At 39.8% G+C, this 21380-nt stretch overlaps 1 protein-coding gene across 1 annotated transcript; it reads right to left on the minus strand.

The window, feature by feature from the left end:
* Positions 1-225: 225 nt before the first annotated feature.
* Positions 226-21171, minus strand: LOC306753467 (uncharacterized protein; the record flags this gene model as incomplete). Its single annotated transcript, XM_079237332.1, has 20 exons — positions 226-344; positions 2956-3010; positions 4069-4142; positions 6755-6812; positions 8929-9012; positions 9514-9554; positions 9748-9825; positions 11709-11796; positions 11882-12087; positions 12564-12634; positions 15528-15585; positions 15779-15914; positions 16825-16904; positions 17104-19824; positions 19983-20101; positions 20428-20464; positions 20553-20641; positions 20729-20809; positions 20897-20950; positions 21098-21171. 20 exons carry the CDS (start codon positions 21169-21171, stop codon positions 250-252), a joined length of 4299 nt encoding a protein of 1432 aa, XP_079093458.1. The 3' UTR covers positions 226-249.
* Positions 21172-21380: the final 209 nt, after the last annotated feature.

The following is a 21380-nucleotide window of genomic DNA, read 5'->3' on the forward strand; positions in this document are numbered from 1 at the left end:
GCACTGATAGATGTAAGTGTGCTCTATTTCCTGTGTGATGAAATATAACAAAGAAGAAAAGACTCAGTTCAGCTCTTCTGTTGATTAAACTTTATATACACATCATCATCATCATCATGTCATGCGAACACAATACAAAGAGCGTTGTAAAGAAAACAGATGGATGGCAGTTTAGATGTAGTGTTGGACATAAAAAAAACATGAAGTTGTAAAATGTGTGATGGCTGTAGGTGCACTTGGATCTTCAGCTCAAGTTGTGTACTTGTTGTAGTTTTGGAGGCTGTAGGTCGCCACTGTATCCAACAGCCAACCACGAGTCACGACTGTCGCATGTCTAGAGAGACCTGTTAAGCAGAAGGTTTGAGGTAAGTCTTCAAAAGGAAAACATTTGGAAGAAGCGCACACCGATATGAAACCAGCAAATTAAGAGCCTGCTATCATTTCTAATTAAAACATTTAATTCTACATTTAATCCATGGTGACTAATCTCAATGATGTCTAATTTAGCACTTTTTCTTTGTGTTTTCATGATTCATTATTAGTTAATTAATGTTGCATTACTTTGGTTATTTTGTGTCTTTTTGATAGATTCCTGTCTTCTTTTTTTTATTGGTATTATTATGTACATCATTATTTCTTTTACTTGTAAAACATAATCTGGAGCGTGTGCGCTCATATATTCACACATTTCCATGACATCAGAAAATGGAAGAGAGAGATGGGTGTGATTTCAATCAATGGTGCCGAAGAAGAGAATAAAGGGGAATAGCGGGGGCTACTCGATTACCTGGGCAATGAGTGCCAGAGGACGTGGAAGAGGAAAAGCTGCATTAAATATGCAGCAGTGCAAATTGGGATGCCAGGAGGAGGGAGGATGGGGAACGAGCGCCACTTGCTCCCTCTCAGTTTCAAACTGTCAACCCGCCTCGTGCCATGGCAGCGGCTTTCTTCTGTAGCTAACTTGTTTCGACATTTCCCCTAGCTCCAACATGACATTTTCTCTCGGCCATTTCTCTGCTGCCGACCATCCTTCACACTCCCGTTCCTGGCAAGACACTCCCCCTCGCTCTTGTTGGGAATGGCAACCTGTCTCGTTTTTGCAGCGTTTGCCATTTCACCATTCTGCCACTTTCTAACTGGACCTCACACAGCCACAAAATGCAGTCAAATCCATGTGCTAACAGGTGCACAGACAGGCACACACTAGTCAGAATGTCTATAATTATGGGGACCGTGCATTCACTAAATTTTATTCAGATAAGCAAACTGACCTCAAACTATTTCTAACCACTCACTAATCCTGAAAAATGATGTTCAGTTTCTCTAATATGTATGCACATATTTACTGCGTTGACTATAACAGCCTTTTCTAAATATGAGGTGAATATGAGGACCACAGTGTTTGCATTGGATGTATTTTCAACACACACCAGAAAAAATAAATGAAATAAGTTATAATGTGGTTATGCTGACAAATAGGTAAATTATTTCTTTATTTAAGTGTGTTAGATCAGTTTAGAAAAATTCATCATTATAATTTCAGGCTGGAGTTTCACCTTTCTCCAATGTTGTCAAAAGATGGTGTTGCTAATGCTAATGCTAACACTAATATATAATATTACTACTGTGGATTCTTTACTGCTTTTCATTACTGTTTTACTGTTTATTTATATTACTTGTATATCATATATTACTTATTTTATTTTACTATGTGTCTCTTGTGTGCACCTTACCCATCTGCTGCTGTAATCCTGGAATTTCCCCACTGTGGGACTAATAAAGGAATATCTTATCTTATGGTTGCTAGTTTCAGACTGAAACAAAATAAAAATCCCAGTAAAAATATGACAAGAACTTCTCTTTTTCTATGAGACAAGAGTGTATTAGGTATTAGCATTTACAAGCTAATGAAGACAGCCTGGCCATGTTGGCTGGCTAGCATTGTCTAGCAAGCTGCGTTGGGTGAATGGTACCCTGTACTTGTGTAACGCTTTCAAAGCCTTCCGACCACTTTCACACTACGTCATCATTCACACCCATTCATACACTGATGGCAGGGACTACCATGCAGGGTGCCACCTGCCTTTCAGGACTCTATCATACCGTCCATACACCGTAGGTACAGCTACGGGAGCAATTTGTGTCTTGCCTCAAGGTCACATTGACATGGAGCGATCCTCTGAAGGACGACTCTGCTCTACCACTGAGCCGCAGTCGGCAACACACTCCTTTTCCAAGCTACTTGCCACCTTATCATGCCAAATCTTAAGTTGTATGTCAAAAAAACACATCTAACTAAGGGAACAAACTGCAGGTAGCTAACTTAGTTGGCTAGTTTGAAAACATTTGCTTCCTCTCCTTTTCTTAAAAGGACATTTGTACACTCGTGCTTGGTCGAGCAGGTTTTCAATAAATCGTATGACTTGCCTTAAATGATTTAAAACAGCCTCCACTCGGTTTCTTTGTTGATGCCGTTTCAAGTGTCCAAACACAGGAAAACAATAGACTTTAGCTGAAAATTGTCCTTGCATTGACAACATGTCTTCTCAATAATTACCAAGTTTCTTTCTAAACTTGCTTAACGTACGCTTGCAGCAGAGAGGCTGACGGCCGATTGAAAATGTTATGACTGTGGTGAGAAAACAATTATAATATAGCAAGGTTTAATGATAGACAGTATAGAATGGTTATCTGACTCACTTAAAACCTGAGGTGAAGCCATGAAGGAATTATTCAAATCAGCTACAGCCGCTGCAAATCTCTATCTTTATGAACTCTGTACGAGAGTGTGTGTGTGTGTGTGTGTGTGTGTGTGTGTGTGTGTGTGTGTGTGTGTGTGTGTGTGTGTGTGTGTGTGTGTGTGTGTGTGAGTGAGAGAGAATGAAAGAGAGATTGACTGAGAATTACTATGATACATTATGAAAGTAGAAGATGAAAATGTAATTTTAGACTCACTGCTGTACGTGGATGACGACTCTGATCCAGACACAATGACCAGCTGATGGGAGATCTGCATCACAAAACGAAATAAATTATCCCGAATTTGGAATTACAAATTAGCAACAAGTAGAACGTATATTTTTAAAAGGCAGACAAATTGGAAATAAATAACATTTTCACACCTGCCTGTTGGATTATGTATTAGCAACATGCAATGTCTTGGCTTGAAACTTGCTGGTTGATACGGATGTAACGGTTATTGGATGCGGGGGGATTTAAAAACATTTTAAATAAATCAAACCCAGGAGGCAAATAATAGACATTATGGAGCTGCAGCTTTGTGAGTCAAAGGATTGTTCAGGGCAATCACTTCACTGGCGGCCACTAAGTGCCTGCAGCTCATAGTTTGCCGAGGGAGCTTTCACAAGCCTCGGTCCGTTTGGCTTGTCTTATTTAGAGTGAAAAGCAACTGTTGGTTCATTTTCTATTTAGTCTTGTTTGGTTAAACAGCACCAAATAAAAATAGATGCCACTTCAATGCAGGGAATTGACGACTTTTAAATAATGCTGTCAAAGTTTTTTCACACGGCACAAATCCCTTCTCTTCCAGATTATCTTCAAGAACTAAACTAATTTTGAGGACTTACTTTAGCATATTCTGGTTGTTCTCTTTGGCCAACATGTCCTCTCCCACTTAGGTTAACCTGTCGTTTACCTGTGTGACTAGCCGCGCCGGCAGCTCATAACCCGGCGTTTTGTGTGCACTTCCTGTATTTGGGTCAGAATATGTTCTCACTGCAATCGAACAGCACTATGGCTTGCTTGTAAACGGTCCGTGAACGCTTGGACCAGTTGTTTTGGTCCACACCGGAGTGCGAGTAATGCCTTCACAACTGCCCAAACGATCCGCACCAGAGTTTGATAAAAAACAGACTAAAATGAGTTTGTTAAATCACCTTATATTGCTTATCATTTATAAGTCACAGGTCTTCTTCTGTTCTTTTTGTTAATCACTCAACTGCAAACTCTCAAATATCACTGATCTGATTTTAAAACAATCATCCCTGCTTTTCAGCTTTGTTTAAATGATACTGACCAACATGAAGGCCCAGTGTGCGACCCTCTTACCTGTTTACTGTTGAGGAGAAGTGGATCTTTGACTACAGCTGCTCCACAGAGCTCCACCATCCACTCCATTTCATCTAGAATAAACACAAACACACAAAGTTGGCTGTAAATGTTGACTGTTTTGGTAAAAACCAAGTTTGATAACGGCATCTTGGTCACACCTAAATTGTATTCTCTGTACACCACCTTTGACCCAGAGAGGATACCGAGTGAGCAGAATCGTTTTAAGATGAGACTTCCTTTGATCGGAAGGACGGAAAACAGATCGATACCCAAGTCCCCCCTCAAATCAATATCTCACTCAATCTGTCAACACACATTGCTTTAGGAAAAATGGGTTTATATATTTCAACATATATCAGACGTCAAACACAAATTAAAAAAATACATCAGATCCACAGCTTCTAGGAATGCACTGAATACTGTGTAGCTTTATAATGGTGACATCGAGTCCTGAATCAGAATTGCAGAATGCTGCTCAGCCGTTTTTTTTTTTTGCATGTCAATGAATTCTGTATAAACCCGGTGTTTCTGAACAGTTGCAGATAAAGAATGATAAAAGGTGGCACTAATATTAATAATATTTAGATTATTAAACTATTTGTAGAATCAGATTCAAATGGTTGGTTGCGCAGGATTGTTTCTGACTTGTGATATAAATATCTTTTTTAGATAGATTCAATTACTGCGGTCAAAAAACAGTTTGCTCCTGTTTACACAGTGTAGTAAAAAAAAAGTAAAAACAACGTTTTTTTGTTGACGCCACATAATATGACAACAGACATTTAAAGCTCCATATGTGGGGGAAAAAACATTTCATACAACCTGAACAGCTTCTGTTATTTGCTACCTTTAACATGAGAACACTCACGTCAGGAAAACCTCAATCAACTTGCGGTGTAAGCTTGAGGTAACCTCATCGTTCAACGTACACAAACACAAGCAATTAAATAATGGATGAAATCTTTTCGGGCTGAAGAAAAACAGACTCCGTCATCATGTCTGTGCCATGTAGAAGAAAGTCTTTAAACTCCACACGCTAGCTAGCAGATGTCGGCCCATTAGCAAAGCTTCATCGATTCAGCAGGAGCACTTTAAAGCCCCAGGAAGAAGGAACCAAGGAATGCTGCCTTGTGGGGTTTTAAGCAATGTCCCCCCTGAGACCTTCACCCATGATCTATCTGTCCATTCATTCATGTCGGGAAGGGTAAAGCAAAAATACTTTGCATGAAGGGCAACCAAACTCCTCTCTATCTTGAACTTGGAGGTCATTAAGAGTTTAAATAATTCTGACCAAAATAGGCTGACCAGGATATGTACACCAATTTTAGAAGATGAGAACATCAAAAAGTACTTTGGCAACAACTTATGGCTTGTTTCTACTTTATGTTAATAAAACAATACCAGGCAGCTAACTGACACCGTAGAAACCACTGTGCAATATGACAACACAACACCAAAAATGTCTCACACAACTCAAAGGTGGGTATTCAATCCACCCACACTCTGGAAACACTCGTCATTGTTCTCCAGCGCCACAAATGACAGCTTGGGTTAAAAAACTGAATGTTTCAAGCTGCGTCACAGTCAAAACCTCCGTGAGCAACTATAACTTTTCTTTTTATTGTTATTTTTTCCCCTTCTCTTTTAAAGCAAAGCGGGTGGCTGTCTATCAGAGTCCTGCAGGAAACAGACATCAATAAAACTGAATAAGTGCAGTTGAGCAAAGCAATTCCTGATTGAGAAAACAGAACAGTGAAAACAGCATGATGGCAGCTGAAGAAGGCAACAATTGCATAAAGAAAAAAAAAAACAGCTTTTTGCAGCCTTTTCTTTGAAAGCATATGTAAATTAAAGTGTAAAGTGTAAAATCACACATTATCGAGGTGCTGCGACTCATGTGACGTTTGAGTGCTGTGTTTCTCAAACAGAAATATAAAAAGATTGTGCAACATGGGGGCAACAAAAAGGAAGTAATTAGAGATGGCCATAAAGTGTATGAAAGGTTTTGTACAATATATCTGACTATATTCAAGTCTATTGAACAATCTTAGCTAGTCTCTCATTACATACATTATATGGTATATAGAAATGGCAATTATATGTCCAACTTTAGAAACACCTAGATAAAAAAATGCAGGTCAACAATCACTAACTCCCCTCACTGCGAGAAACCTCTTTGCTAAACATGTAAAGACGAACATAGCTAGGTCCACTTCTTCACCATCTGTGTGAGCCAGGGAGTAATGTAAGGTCATCGCAAAACATTTTCCAAGTGGAATGTGGGTGTTGGGATAAATAATTCTGCATAAATTAACTGAGTGCTATTTTTTCCACAAATTAAAATTGTAGAATTGACCCGTACGTTGATTGATAAGATAAGGTAAGATATACTTTATTATAAAGGAACAAGTAGTGGCTATTCTTCAATACAACAAGTCTTCTAATACTGCCTCGAGCAAGAGTAGGCAGCAAAAATAACGGGGGAACTTGTTGTTCCAATGATTGGGCTCTACTGGCCTACAGTTATGATGCTGTAATAGTTTGACACTTTCTATTTGATCTGACACGTCCTAACAAAATCTTAAAATTAGTTACATTACTCAGTGATTGCCTGATTCCATTTGCATGTTACTTTTCGTCCTCTGAGCCTGGACATGTCTAGCGATGTGGCGATGTGACTTACCTGTTGTCATGTCTGTAAAAGGCCCTTGGAAGCAAATCGTGTAGCCCTTCATGAGCAACTAAAAAGAACAAGAAGACACAAAGTAAGGATTTTTAAAAATTATCTTTGAGATCTCTGCAACATTTTTTGCAAAATGTCTGTAGTCAAGCAAAAGAGGACATTTATTTCAGGAATTTAATCTTTGGGACAGTGTGCAATATTACTGGTTGTGAACAGCTGGAACAAACACAGCTGGGTATGTTTTTGTCTGAAGGGTTACACTGGTAGAACTCAAACACCACGCATATCTTGCAAATGTATAATAGCTATTCCTCACTTATTCTGCAAACATGACCTTCATTTTTTGCTCATGCTGTAAATTCAGGGATAAGTTGAATAGAAAAGAGCAAACAGATCCAACTTCAGCAAGGTAATATCACGCTTTAAGCACATAAAGAACAACGGCCGGACATTGTTTTTATTGCACTCAGGGTCAATAAACTTGAAATGGTAAATGTAAAATTGCTTCCTGAACCATTGTAACTACAGAAAGCAAATGTGTGACTCACATCCCAGCCTTATATACAGCGTGTGTGGCTGGATGGAAGTGAAGGAAATAAATGTCCAAGCTGCTGTTGAGAGAAATACTAATTTTTCACACCTCCCCGTCCGTCCCCAATAATCATTAGCCAGAGGGGCTTGGTGAGATTAAAAAGTGTTTCTGCTACAGATTTTTAATTTAGACAACACCTAATGTCCTTCAGGAGGTATTAGTGTGTGTGTGATGTGATAACTCGAAAACCCTACACATATATTTATAAACATATACACTCAAAAGTTTCTTTGGCTGATTTCCATTGCATCAACATTCTGGTGACAGACTCAGAGTCCTGGCACTGCATTTCATTGTTGGTCTGTTTGTCACAGGCAGGTGACAGAAAGCGAGCATGAACGGGACAATCTGTCCGGGCTCCATCAAAGTGCCGGCGCTGCGTTGAAGCCACTTAAATAAGCCTGAAATTACTAGCTAATTCAATTAGCGGAAGTTCTTCAAAGGCAGCGATACGGCCAACATGACATCTAGCCATTTCTAATTTTCCCCCTCAGTGGCAACAGAACCGGTCCTGCTGGCCGCACACCAGGAGGAAAATTACCATTAGCTTTTACAACAGGGCCTGAGCTAAGAGGCTGGTGCAATAGGAAGAAACAGGTTGAAGTGCCGTTTGTTATTGTGACACTATTTGATTTTCTTTATAGAATCAGACTGCTCTTTGAGGTTGGACATAGTTTCACAAACAACAAGGATGTTGTTTTTCTTTCTCTTTTCGAATCGGGTTTTTGTATTAGGAAAATCAACCGGTTTTAAATCAGTCACTTTTTTAGGAGTACACATTACTTTTGTTGACATGTTTCCGGTGTTGAGGGGGATGAGTGTTTAGCTGACTTGTGCCTCTTCATCAGATCTATATTTTTAGTTTATGGTCTGTTGTTAAAATGCTGATAGAATGGACTGATGCCAAATATGCAGACAAAGTCAAATAAATGATGTCATTCTGATAAAGGCCTGAGCTGTATTAATATTGTGAGAAAGAGAGGGGCCTCTTCACTCGATGCTGTATGTTCTGTTCTGTTTGTTTCACTGTTCAATGTTATTATTACTTGTTTATTCAATTATGTTATTAAATCAAACTACCGATATACAGGAAATTATTCAATGACTGCCAATGAGCGCATTTCGTTATCTTGTAGTTTGGAGAAGCTGAAAACCACATTATCATTTAAATGTTTGCTGATTGGATTAGTACGCCGTTTAGCAACATTTGAATTTAATGTGTTGACAGTTGTGAGGCTGTTTGCTTACGTTTCCATCAAACCACACCCACACAGTCCTGATGAAGCGCTTTAGCTTTTGAGCTTTTAATAAAAAATAAATCAAATGTATTTAACTTGAGGATGATTTTTTTTTTTATGAATTTAAAATGTGATTGTTGGAAAATGAGTCATTAATATTCGATGATGAATAAATGTGCCAGTATCTATGAGTGTGTAAAGTAAGATCATAACACAGCGGCAGGTGAAAGAAAAGAGTCACACAAAGCCTCTGTGATTTCTTGGGGACTGACTTTAGCCTTCACCTTCGGGGCTGTTCAGATATAATACCACAGTATAATCTGTTCGGTCTGTAAAGTGCTTACGTTATTGTCTTCACTGGTACGAGCTCTCATGGGGCCCTGGTGGTTGGGTCCATTCACCACGTCACCTCTTACTTCAAAGACACTCTGTTGGAAACCAAAGAAAAAGTACATTGACCTCACTTACAGTAGTGAAGCAATTATTCACTCTCATCTCATAAAAAAAGACTTATTGTAAGCTGACAGACAGCTAAAATAATTAGATATATTTAAAAAAAGGTCAAATGCGCTCCAAGAGTACGCTGAACATTCGTCATTTTGACAGAGTTCATCTTATAATTGTATGAAGTCCATCTCTACATCCACTATATAATGCATAAAAATGCTTATGAACCGGCCTGGATGGAGGAGCAATAGTTTTAAATTAATGGAGATGCTAAACAAAGCTTGGCAAAGAATTATACTTGCATAGAACAGAAACAGATGGAGGGATTACTAATGCAAGTGGATGGCAAATAATCTATGGAGGTATCACAACGAACCACATGGAGAGATTCATCACGCAGCATTAATTCGACATCGAGACATACAGAGATCACAGAAAGTCACCGTTGCACAAACTGGAGGGGCACGCAGACACACACATACCTCATCTAGGAGTTCCTTTTGTCTGAAGCACTCTGAAATCCCTGCGGAGAGGAGAGAAACAACTTTAAAGATTTTTGTCTGGAGCACAAACACTATTCTGGTGGCGACTGTATTATGCAACACTCCTTTTATTCCAGCCTATCCCTCCACATCATGCTGTTTTCTATTTATCGTAATTATTGTAAACACATCACTGATCTTGGGAGCTTGACAATAAACTAAATCAGGACTTACACTGGCAGCTCACCACCCACTTCCTGCCTGCGATGCCAAGGAAGTACTTGAGTGTGCGCTCACATACCAGTTGTTCATCTGGCAGAGAAGAGAAGAGACAGACATGTGAACAGAGTGCATGTGCACACATAAACACAGCTTCATTTGACACGTTTAATGTAATATGAAGGTACAATTTGCTCAATGGTTCTTATTACAGAATTAACAAATACTGTGATATGCAAAATACAAATAATGCGAAGAAAAGAATACCTCCATGCTCTTAGAGGCAACGCTGAAAGAATAACATTAAAATTGATGCAAAATAGGGTACAATATATATATATATATATATATATATATATATATATATATAGTTATTTCCCACTCTTCCAAGAAATTACATTATTACTAAGTTATCATTTATGTTGCTTAACTTGTATTTACTTATGTAAATCTTGGGGTAAATACATTATAAAGAACAACAAACAGCTCTTTTGAATTGCATCAACTTTTTAGGATTGTGCACCCTCTAAAACAGAGAATATATTCAAAAGGGATGAATCATGGTTGGTCAGCAGGGTCAGGGGTTATTCTTCGTCCAAGAAATATAGTGATTATCCATTGATTTGCATTCTGTGCAAGAGTTAAGTGCTTGTTATTGATGCGCCTAAAACACAACTTCATTTCAAATGATTATTTTTTTTATGCTAATGGTTAGAATGGGACGCCTCGTGCTTCTTTCCAACCTTTAACCATAAAGATCAAGAGTCCCAGCGTTCCCCCTTTTGGTTACCCAGGAAACAGCTGCCATTAAAATAAGGCTTCTTAAACAGTGACAGTTAATGTGGTGCTTTGGAGACAGCGAGCTCTGGAATTAAAAATAATCTATCAGAGAGGGTAATTAGCCACAAGCGGATGAATGGAGGAGAAAGTGCGTAGGTGAGGGAGAAACAGAAAGCTTATATTTTAGGAGTACTTAAAAAGACACACAATCCCAGCTGTAACTACGTATAAAAAGAAAATGTACTTCTGGAGATGCAAATGTTCCTCCTCAGGAAAATATTGAAAAACAGGACCTGGAATGAAGGCAAATTGGATTTTCCAAGAGCATCTTTAATTGCTCCAGTATGTCTCAAGCAAAGTCCCGTGATCAATCGTTACAGTCCCAACTAAAGGAACAACGTCGTCATGAGTCCCTTTCACAAATGCAGTTTATTCCTGAAATGTTCAGTAACATTTCCTGCATGGGGTCATGTGTGAATGGGAGCAGGGATCTAAAGTGTTCTACTGAACGACTCGGGAGGTCTTTTGTTTCAGCAGCAGTTCGTTTTTTTTAATGAACACCTTTAGTTGCGTTTTTTAGATTTAGCATATTTCTGATGTCGGTCATGTGTCATATGGCATTTTCTGGTGTCGTTTGTTCTTTGTAATGCATTTCTTGTCTGCTGTGCACTTTGTCTGTTGTTGTCTGTATGAGTCTATTGTTGTCTGTATGACTTTTGGTGACAAATGAGTTTTCCCCACTGGGGATTAATAAAGTTTTCTAATCTAATCATATTCAGGGAAATCTACGCCGCCAATTTCCCACCACAAGGCAGAGTCACATTTAGAGAAAGAACTGAATGAATGCAGCAACATTGCAGGCACGAAAAGAGTGATGTCCGTCTGGCAGAAAAACGCTTCCACAAGGAAAAAGCGAACAAACGCCAATGATGATGACGTATTTTAACCTGCACTTGTTTAGAATTTACGCCAATGTTTTCGCGGGGGATTTGACCTTTCTCGCTGTTGCATTACCATCTGCTGGATTGTCCCCTTACCTCATCCATTCTGCATTGCCATGGCATGTGTGAAATGTTCCTAAATGTAGTGCACGTGTGAATAGTGAAAATCACTCACGGTACCTAAAAGGTTATCCTAGTATTTCACCGGGAACTGTGTGAAAGAAGTTCAAACTACCTGCCTGCGGGTCTTCTTACCTGTGTGCATTATGATGTGGGTCACCTCCGGGGTTACCTTAGAAACCACACGGGCACCAACTCGCTTGGCAAACCTTTTGACCAGGAGCTATAGAAAAAAAACACGAGTGGTTAGAGTATCCTGCGACAGAGAGCATGAAATAGATTTATTGATTGAATTGCTGAATGGGCACCTGTTCATTAGGGTCTAATCCAGACGACACCAGAACAATCTTAGTTTTACTCCTATCTCTCGGAGGAGTGTTATTTTCTTTGTCTTCTTGCCCAACTAATGGTGAAGCAATGTTTTTTAATGTTTTGGGAGCTGAACTCGAACAGGGCGTCTTGAAGGCTGCGGTGCCTTTCAGTCCCGGCGGTGTGTGTGTGGAGCTCCGCACTGCTGAGGAGAGAAAAACAAGCGAATACAAAGAAAGCGTCAGCAACAGTTAGGACTGATCAGACCTAATTCTTTTAATTTTGGGTATCTTTATACAAACACATTTTTGTCACACGGCGCTTAACCTTCGTTAACCACACAGTCAGGCTACAATGAACCAGACAAATCACATAAACTCTGCTGAACTCAGTCCAAACTTTGCTGGCGTACTAAAACATTTTGAGAAGCAATAAAGAGCTACTGTCTTCAGGTGGCAGTTGCCATAAAGACATCTATAGCCATACTTGCAGAATCCAAGTTGAATCATCAGATTAAGGGGGGGAAAAAGGCTCAAAATAATGTCTCCGTTTTCTGCACATGTACTACTGGAAGATTGAAATGCATTTAACCCTTCATAGAATAACTATATATATATATATATATATATATATATACAAATAATAATAATAATTATTTCAACACTTCACCAGTAGCCTTACCCATCTCTGCTCTGCTGCCATGCTTTGACGGTCTTGTGCTGGGCTCTCGCTCTACTTCTGGAGCAGCTTCTCTGCAGAAGAGACATGGACATTAACTTTTGAAGGAAATAAGACAGTGTAGTGTAGATGGCAGTTCAATTGCCAAAGCAACTGAAGGGATGTCCCGCGCTGATCTGCAAGGTCACTATTTGGGCAGATCAAGGCTTTTTTTCAGTTTTTTTCTATATTCAGCTGGTAGAGTAAAGTGCTGCTTTTGTCTGAAAACTACATTTGAACTTAATGGTATTTTGTTGCATGCTGGAAGTGAAGGACGTCGGACCAAAGCCAATCCAAATATTCCCGCAACTAAAAGATAGACTCCTCTTAATGGTTATAACACAGCACAATAGACAGCACTTCACAACACAACTAGAACCCAATAAATTAAAGGGTTTAGGTTACTTAATGCTCAGGTAAAACATATCTTTTATTGCAGGCTCACTCATGATACTGTGACGTCAGGAAGAATAGGGGACAGTGAGACATTGTTCATAATATTTAAAAAAATCATTATATGGTTAATAAGCTGACTCTCGTCTTTAATTTAAAGTTGTTTGAATCCACAATTGATGAACAGAAATTCATTGTCTCACAGTTTTAGGGCAGAGAAAGTTCAAAGTAACATGAGCTGAAATAAAGTAAATATTTAGTTGCAAATCCTTGGCAGTCAATGATTGTCTAAAGTCTTCGATCCAGAATCTTTAACAAATACTCAGACTGACTGAAGCTTTACTGACTTGTTTCTTCTTTCAGGAGCATTTCTGCCTTCAGTCTCTTCTTCAGTGAGTGAACATGTGAGCACTTTGATTCATTTCAAATGACTGACTGAGCCGATCAATACTATTACACTATTTGGCGGTAAAAAGAAAACCCCTGGGTTGTCCCGTCTTTGTGTTAAGGGTCGTTATTAGAGTGTGTAAGTATCAACCAAATCTCAACCAAAGCAAGCAGTCTATGTGCTTAAACCGAACCAAACTGCAACCATTTCTAGGGCTCATCATGTAGTAGACGTTTCCTGTTGTACTGTGCACCCGCAGAAAAGTCTTGCTTGCTTTATACTGTCCTAAAATAAGTGAATTGTGTTCCTAAAGCTCAACAGCGGCAACATAAACATATGGCCAGTTTCATTTCAAATCACATATGCTGGATTAGAGTTAAAACAATAAAAAACACTGTCCTCACACTCTCTGACTGGACTGTGCAGTTGTATTAGATGCAAATGTAGGATCAGAACTCGGAACTTGCAGAAACTCAATAATCAATTATATGTAAATTACAAGAAATTTGATAATGCACGCAAACAGAGTTTTGGAAGTTCCCTTCCTTTGTTTTCTTTTGGCTTTATTTCTTTATGCAAATACTGACTACTGGCCACGTGCCTGCATTTCAATTACCTGAACCTAAGTGATAATGGTTCATTGAAAAATTGTCATATACTCCAGAGCCAACCATTCTTTCCAATTTCACCAGTGCGCTCATGGAGTATTTACTTTTTAATTTAGAACTCGTACAGCTAAAGCCCTCCTCGTTTTCATCTGCCATCTTTTTCCATCTCTCCCTGTCGCTCGCCTGGAGGACGGCACTTAGAACCCTGCAAGGCGAGAGGCTGGTAGGGGAGCAGTCAAGCGGGAGAGATAAATTACTGTGGCAACACAAGTTACTCTCTAAGTGCTCTAAATGACATATAAGATGCAGACAGTAATGACTTTTTTATTCTCCACAGCATAAACAGATTCTGGGTTCATTAGTGAGATTATCCGCCTGTCCTCTTGAGATGCATCACCCTCTGAGAACCAGACTAGGCGCGCGAACACACACACACACACACACATACATATATTCAAAGAGACCAATTACATGCCACTTGCCCCAGTTATTGTTCTGCCTAATGTTGCGGCATTGAAATATGGCTCAATTTAAAATGTATTAACAATGTATACAATCCTTTGAGAAAAGAACTATAACCCAGTGGTGAAGATATATATTTAATTAGATTTGTTATCAAAGTCAGGTTTGACTTTAAGGATTGTCTCTGCTGATCATTTAACTGACCATGTGACCAAAAACAAACTGGCTGTAGCTTCATATATAATGGACAGATATGAGGCTGTTCTAGATCTTTCTGAAGAAGCGTATTTCCCTGAATGTCAAACTATTGTTTTAAACTTGCACGTACTTTGTAGGCACTGGTAATTACCACAAATACAAAAGAGAAGCCCATGATGGGACCAGAAGGATCCCAAATGATGACAAATCTCTCTGTCATTTTCACAGACCATATGATCAGACAGATGAATACAGAGAATTGCCTCTAGGAATGACGACGATTACTATGTGGTTTCAAACTGTTCAATTCCTGAGAATCAGCTGTCTGTTATATCATCAGCTCCTCGGATCGTTTTCTGCATACTTTAAACAATGACTTAATGTTGAGAGGCAAGTTTTCATGTTTGACAGGAAATAAGGCAATGTTTACTTGTACTGGTACTGTGGTTATAAATATAAGTCAGCATTTACTTGTAGTTGGACTGTTACTATAAATTATGTTTCAGCAGCACAGTTTGTTTTTTTGAAACAGAGATGAAGCAATGAAGCTCAACTAAAGCACACGAATGTATTATTAAGTGTACTGTGTTTTGTACTTATTTTCCGGCTCACAATGTTGTGTGTTGATGGTTTTTTTTAATGTTTCTTTATCTATTTTTCAGTGTAATTTATATTGAAAATGTATTCAAAGCCAAACACATTTCCTATAAAAATGAAACGGTTCATAGTAATACATTTCAGATTGACTATAATAAACACATTATGCATCTGAAAAGATGTTAAAATGACAGAATGATCAGTGAGAGTAGAAATGTCTGCGTTGAAATAGAGATGTCTTTGCAGTAGTGCTATGAGTCCAGTCTGCCAGGCTTCACTTACCGGTCTGAACTTTGACCTTTGTCCTGGTCACACGGGAGGAGTCTCTGAGAGTCTGCTTCTGGCGACACAAAACAATCATCAGCTCTCAATATTTGCACAAACCTAATACTAAACTAACCCAAAAGAAAGACATGGGTTTGGGGTTAACTGAGATATCATATAATCCTTACATATCAAGCATCTTTGCTTTGAGCCAATTGTGTATTTTGAGTTAGTTATGTGAAAACATTTGACATTTCTTATCTGCACACCTGTGGTTTGTCTGCTCTGATTTGTTTCTGAGGGGACTGCTTTTGGAGGACTGTCTTCTTTCTCCTGAAGCACCTCCGACACCAGAGCCATCATCTTCTCCAACCTCACCAGCTCCTTCTGCATTTCTATCTTTTGCTGAGAGAGGAGAACACTAAGTAAAGCAGAACATCTTATAATAACATGAGTCGTACACTACAAACACTTAACGAGCGGGAATAAGAGGAAAAGAAAGCTGCAATCTGCCAATCTATGAGGAGGGACCAACACTCAGCCAGTCATTCATTATTGGAAGAGAATGAGTGCTTTTTCAGCCAGACAACACTTAGTGAGGAAAACACGTCAGAATAAGAGAGCGAAAAGGTGATTATATAATATTTAAGATAAATAAAAGGGCACAAAATAAGGGGGAGAGGCGACAACAGCTTTTTCAACTGGTGCTGGTTTGAAATAACAGGGTCTCTTGGTTTAGAAGCGGGTTTCAACGCTTCACTGGACTAAGACTTTGAATTTCATCCGTTAAGTTGACAGCGCGAGTGTATTGATCACACAGACACGGAGCACAATAATACCAAACCGCTGTAGTCTCAAAAGGGTGTAATCCTGGGCCCTAGCTAAACCCCAGGGTGTGAAACTTACACTCCCAGTCAAAGACAGTCGACAGATAAAAGTGAAAGCGCTGGAAGATGGATGAGGTAGAAAACAAGAATCATCTTCTAGGCGGCATTTCCTCTAACCTAAATGAAATGCAATTTAGAAAGCTGCTGAGGGGGACATTTTTTACAGAGCGAGGTAGTCCGTCATCCAGAGCTGACAGTTGGGTTTTGGGAAAGTGTCGAGGTCGCCCTCTATGGGGCGTAAGCTGGCAGTGCATCACTGGGAGCACAATGCGACCAGGTAACGCTGAACAAGCAACTAGACGGATTTAAAAAGAATCAAGAATCAAAGCTTGTTCATGCACCGACTTCGTTGCCATTTTTCAATAGAGGATGCATTCCATACTGCATACAATGAAAAAAAAGGTAATTGAGAACATAATCATATGTACCTGTGTTACGAGGACTTCGCTTGAAAATTGTGAGGTTTCGAACTGTGAGGAAACGGTGATGTCGTTCACTGGGACATTACCTGCAGAGAGGGAATAATCAAATTGTTTCGTGTTCCGAGAATGAGTTGTTGTTTTTTTTACACAAAATATAAGAGTGGGAAACAACAGAGCACTTCTTTGGAAGGTTAGTGACAAAAGAGAAGGCTTTTGTTTTGGTTAATCTCAGCAGACTGCAAAGCTAAACATTTAAACTATTTTAGTTAGTGAGAATCAACTTACATTCCTCTGGTGTGCCAAACAAGTCTACAGACGCTTGGCTGGAATTAACACAGTCGGGGCTCGGGCACTCAGGTGGACGGCTCAACTGTTGCTCTCCACCAGCTGTAGCACCCTCACATCCATGAGCTTCACTGGAGTCTCCCTGATCCGTCGTCACAGCGGGAGGAGGAGCTGATGCTCCGAAAAGTTCTGTCAAAGTGGGTAATCCCTCTTCAGTGCAGTCCGACTCAGACGACGACTCCAGCCTCCTTGCCCTGGTCCTCTCCCTGGCCAGGCTCTTGATGGAGGAATGGGAGCTCGGCTCTCCGCTACCATTACTGTGCGACGTTGCTTCGTGGACAATTTGTACAACTGGAAGTCCAAGGCCATCGGGAGTTAAAGACTCTGCATGTAAAAAATGTTGAGCGCTGTTGACGTAATGTGTTCCACTAGCAGCTGAATTGGGCACCAAAATGCCGTCTCTCATCTCCTTCCCTTGGCCAGCATCCCTCGCGGTGCAGTCCAGCTGATTCTCCGTCACTTGAGAACACTTTGAGGGTTCATTTAGCTCCTCGTGTTCAACGGCTCTGAAGCAGAGGCCAGAATCGAACACTTGAGGCACAACAGAAAGATGAGGACTTTCAATATCCCGCTTTGACACTTTATTAGGCGTGAGGGCACTACTGATACTATTCCTGGAGACACAGTTACCACCAGCACTGTCTTGACCTGAACAACTGCCATCAGGGATCGAGGCTTCTACCACCACTTGATCTGGTTTCTCAATATCTGGCTTTCTTGTTTGGGCGGGTGAGTAAGAAGGGGAGATAAAATCACTCCAAGATGAGTATTCATTGTCTCTTAATGCCTCCTGCTTGGTGATTTCAGTTACCTTTGTGTAAATCTGATTTTTTCTCGATTTATCAGAACAAACTCCCTGGTTTTCCTCTGCTTCTGCAGCCTGCAGGTTTTCTTGGTCTAAACCACGGCTTCTCTTCACATTTGGACCGCCAAGAAGGAAAGATTTTCTTTTAGTGGCTTTGAAGCTCTTGAGCAGTTGCTCTGTGTCCAGCTCGCTGTCATTCTTATCCTCCTCTTCTTCTGTTCCGGCACATTTTGTCTGGCGAGCGAACGTTTCCAACCGAGTATTGCCTTCGTCGTCACTTTCACGTGTTAGATCTACCACAGCTGTAGCTGGACTTGTGGAGCTTGGGACCACAGCAACATAACGCGCAGCATTAGCTTGCAGTTCAACATCCGGCACTTCAGCGATGGACTCTTTAACATCTCCTGTTGGTCTCAAATAAGATGTTCTCTCACCAGACTCCATGTTTTCTATTTCTTCTAACTCTTGATCAAAAATACATCCGTTTCTTTCAGCCACCGGAGTCATGTTTCCATTCTGAGGTAATGCCTTATTGTCCAATGTTACACCTTTAGCTTCCTCAGATTGCTTTGCAACATTGCTGTCTTTTTCAGCTATATTGGCTTTCAAGTTCGCTTTCTTGTGACTCTCTTGGACTTCCTCAGCGAAGAGCTGAAGTCTCCTGCTTCTCCTGGTGAGTCTCATGACAGGGATTTCTTGGTCTTCGCTGCTCGGGTAATTCTCAATGTGAACTTGAACTTCTTCTGACCTCGGTCTAGCCATAGGACTGGTTTCTCCATTTTTAACTCCAACCAGAACGAGGGGTTTTGGCCCTCGAGCAGGCTTGCCTTTTTCTGACCTCATGTTTTTACTTTTCCTCTTCTCCGTTTTCTTTTGCTCAGCGCTGTCTGCCTTAGCTTGCTCTTGCAAATCGCTGTCGACCTGCTGCAGAGCGTTACGTGTCCCTCTAGTTGACTTTCTGAGTGGTAGCTGTCCAATATCAGACGCAGAACTGGGAACATCATTGTTGTCATCAATTATGTCACTTTCTGGCATGTTGTTCAACTCTTCCCCGTATTTGTATATAGAATTTTCCTCCATAACCTCCGTCTGTTTTGCTTTTGTGACAATGTCACTGCTGGTGTCATTTCCTTCTTCTATACCTTGCTGCTCTTCTTCCATACTGCTTTCACTTTTATCTTCAGAGCTTGTTTTCTTGACAAAATCTGCAGGAGTGAGAGTGTTCCTCTTCCTTATTTTAGGGATAATTTGTATTTCTTTGGTTGTTAGTGTTTTGCTAAAAGCATGACGTGGAGGAGAGATGGCCCTGGTCCCTCTTCTCTCTCGTTTGTAGACAGCACCAAACACCTGCTCTTCAAGGGCTTTAGCACGTTCCTCTCTCTTCGGATTCACATCACTGTTGTGTTTATTTATATCTATTGTTGAAGCAGAGGAACAGCTGTCAGAATCGTCTGTGTCTTGGTTGAGATTATCTAACTCGAGACTTCCCTCAGTTGGAACCTTCATGAGCCACTCAGCAACTTTCTGTCGACTCTTCTTCTGTTTTTCCTCCAGAATCTTGTCGGGCTCCAAATCCTTTTTCTGCTTCTTCCTAGAGAACTTTCTTAAAGGTTGGTGTTCAGTCTCGTCTGAAATTAATGATGGAGGAAGGGAGGCGTTCTCCAATTGGAGGAATCTTGTTTTGCCTCTAGTCTTGTGTGTTACGGTTTCCACTGGTTCCAAATTATCTGTAGGGCTGTGCATTTTCTTGTCAGAAATTGGTGGGGCCTCACCAAGTCCACTGTCCAGGCCTTCAATTTCTGTCGTCATAGGACTTGTGTCTTCAAGTCCCATCAGTTTTGCAAACCCATTCTGGGCTAAAAAAAGGAATGAGAAAATAACCAATAAATAACCTTTTTAGAAGACAGCACACTTTCAAAATGAACAATACAACTAGCTTTTAAATAAAAAGGTAAATCTGCCAATTCATTTCAAGTGAAAATTTGAAGCACAATACATGGCCTCAATATTTTACCTGCAATAGTCGAGGAGTGAGACCTTGAAGGATCGTCATTGTCAACATTTTGCATGTTGTCAGGTGTATCTCCGAATGACTTATCAGGACAATGTTTAGTAACTTCCGCATCTGTGACTCTGGATAGAGAAAAAAAATACAAGATAGAACAAAATGAGCTACTATTATGAATAAATTAGCCTTTGTGTTATGCCTGGCCTCGTATTTATTTGAAGGACTTTATTATATTATTTGTCTGAAGAAGAGCTTGGCACTCGAAACATCACTTGGTGGGAATCGAATATATTTTCACGAGAGCATTATCTGGTGTGCGGGGTCTTTCTATATGTCCTCTGTCCAGCACCTGGTATTTATCGTTTCGATGTGTGTTCTTTTTCGTAAACAGTTTTTATTATTATTTAGATTATTTCAAATGAGAGACAAGTTTAATGTTCGAATGTCTTACCCCAGTTGTCCTTCCTGCTGGGACAGTCCAGTGAAATCTGAAACCATACAAAGTTTTGTTATTAGAAACTGTAATGTAAGTTAATTTTACAAAGTCATTTTAAGAAGTCTTTGATTTACTCTTACAGTTGATGCCAGTGTCATGTTCATATGCCCGTATCATGTCCTGCAAGCCTGCAACCAGTCTCTGAAACCCAGGACTCTCCTGCAAGCCTCTGTATACATAACAAATACACACATTTTATGATAAGGAATTAAAAAAAAATTAAGGTTACAGTGTCATCTTGTTGATTTTATCCTACCTTTTGGTTATTTTGGTTTTACACACTGGACAGTTAGCCTTGCTGCTTTTGGTGTTGTCCAAAAGTTTCATCATACAAAATCTAGGAGGAGGGACACAAGTATTGTTTGTGAGTGTTTTTTTTTTTTATATCAGTTGACAAAATTAGGAGTAATCAAACATCACTTACTTGCAAAACTGATGGTCACACTTAGTAGTAATAGGTGTAGTCATTAAATCCAAGCTACATGTGAAAGAAAGTATGTAAGTCAGTAAAGAACATGACAATTCAACAAAATGACCTAATCCTTTAGGTCATTTTAATTCACCAAAACTTGTGCAGGTGCAGAAGAATTTGCTTATTATACATCTTGGTCTGCATGTCACTCACCATATGGGACACTGCAGGGTCTCCCAAAGGACTGAAATACCCTTTCTGACATCGGTGGTTGTCGGGGTGTTCATGGTGATTTTTAAGAGCTATAAAAGAAAAATCAGCGCACATTCAGAGGCTGTAAACAACACATGGCCAATATTAGAGTGTAATTGGCATCACATCTGAACAGGTGGAAAAAATATATATATATGAATACTGGATTACAGTGTTCTTGCTATGGTTATATTTGCTTCCTAATCGTTCACACCATGGCTTTGAAATCTCCTATTGTTGATGA

Source organism: Taurulus bubalis (genome assembly GCF_910589615.1).
Source record: "Taurulus bubalis genome assembly, chromosome: 2".
NCBI lineage: Eukaryota > Metazoa > Chordata > Actinopteri > Perciformes > Cottidae > Taurulus > Taurulus bubalis.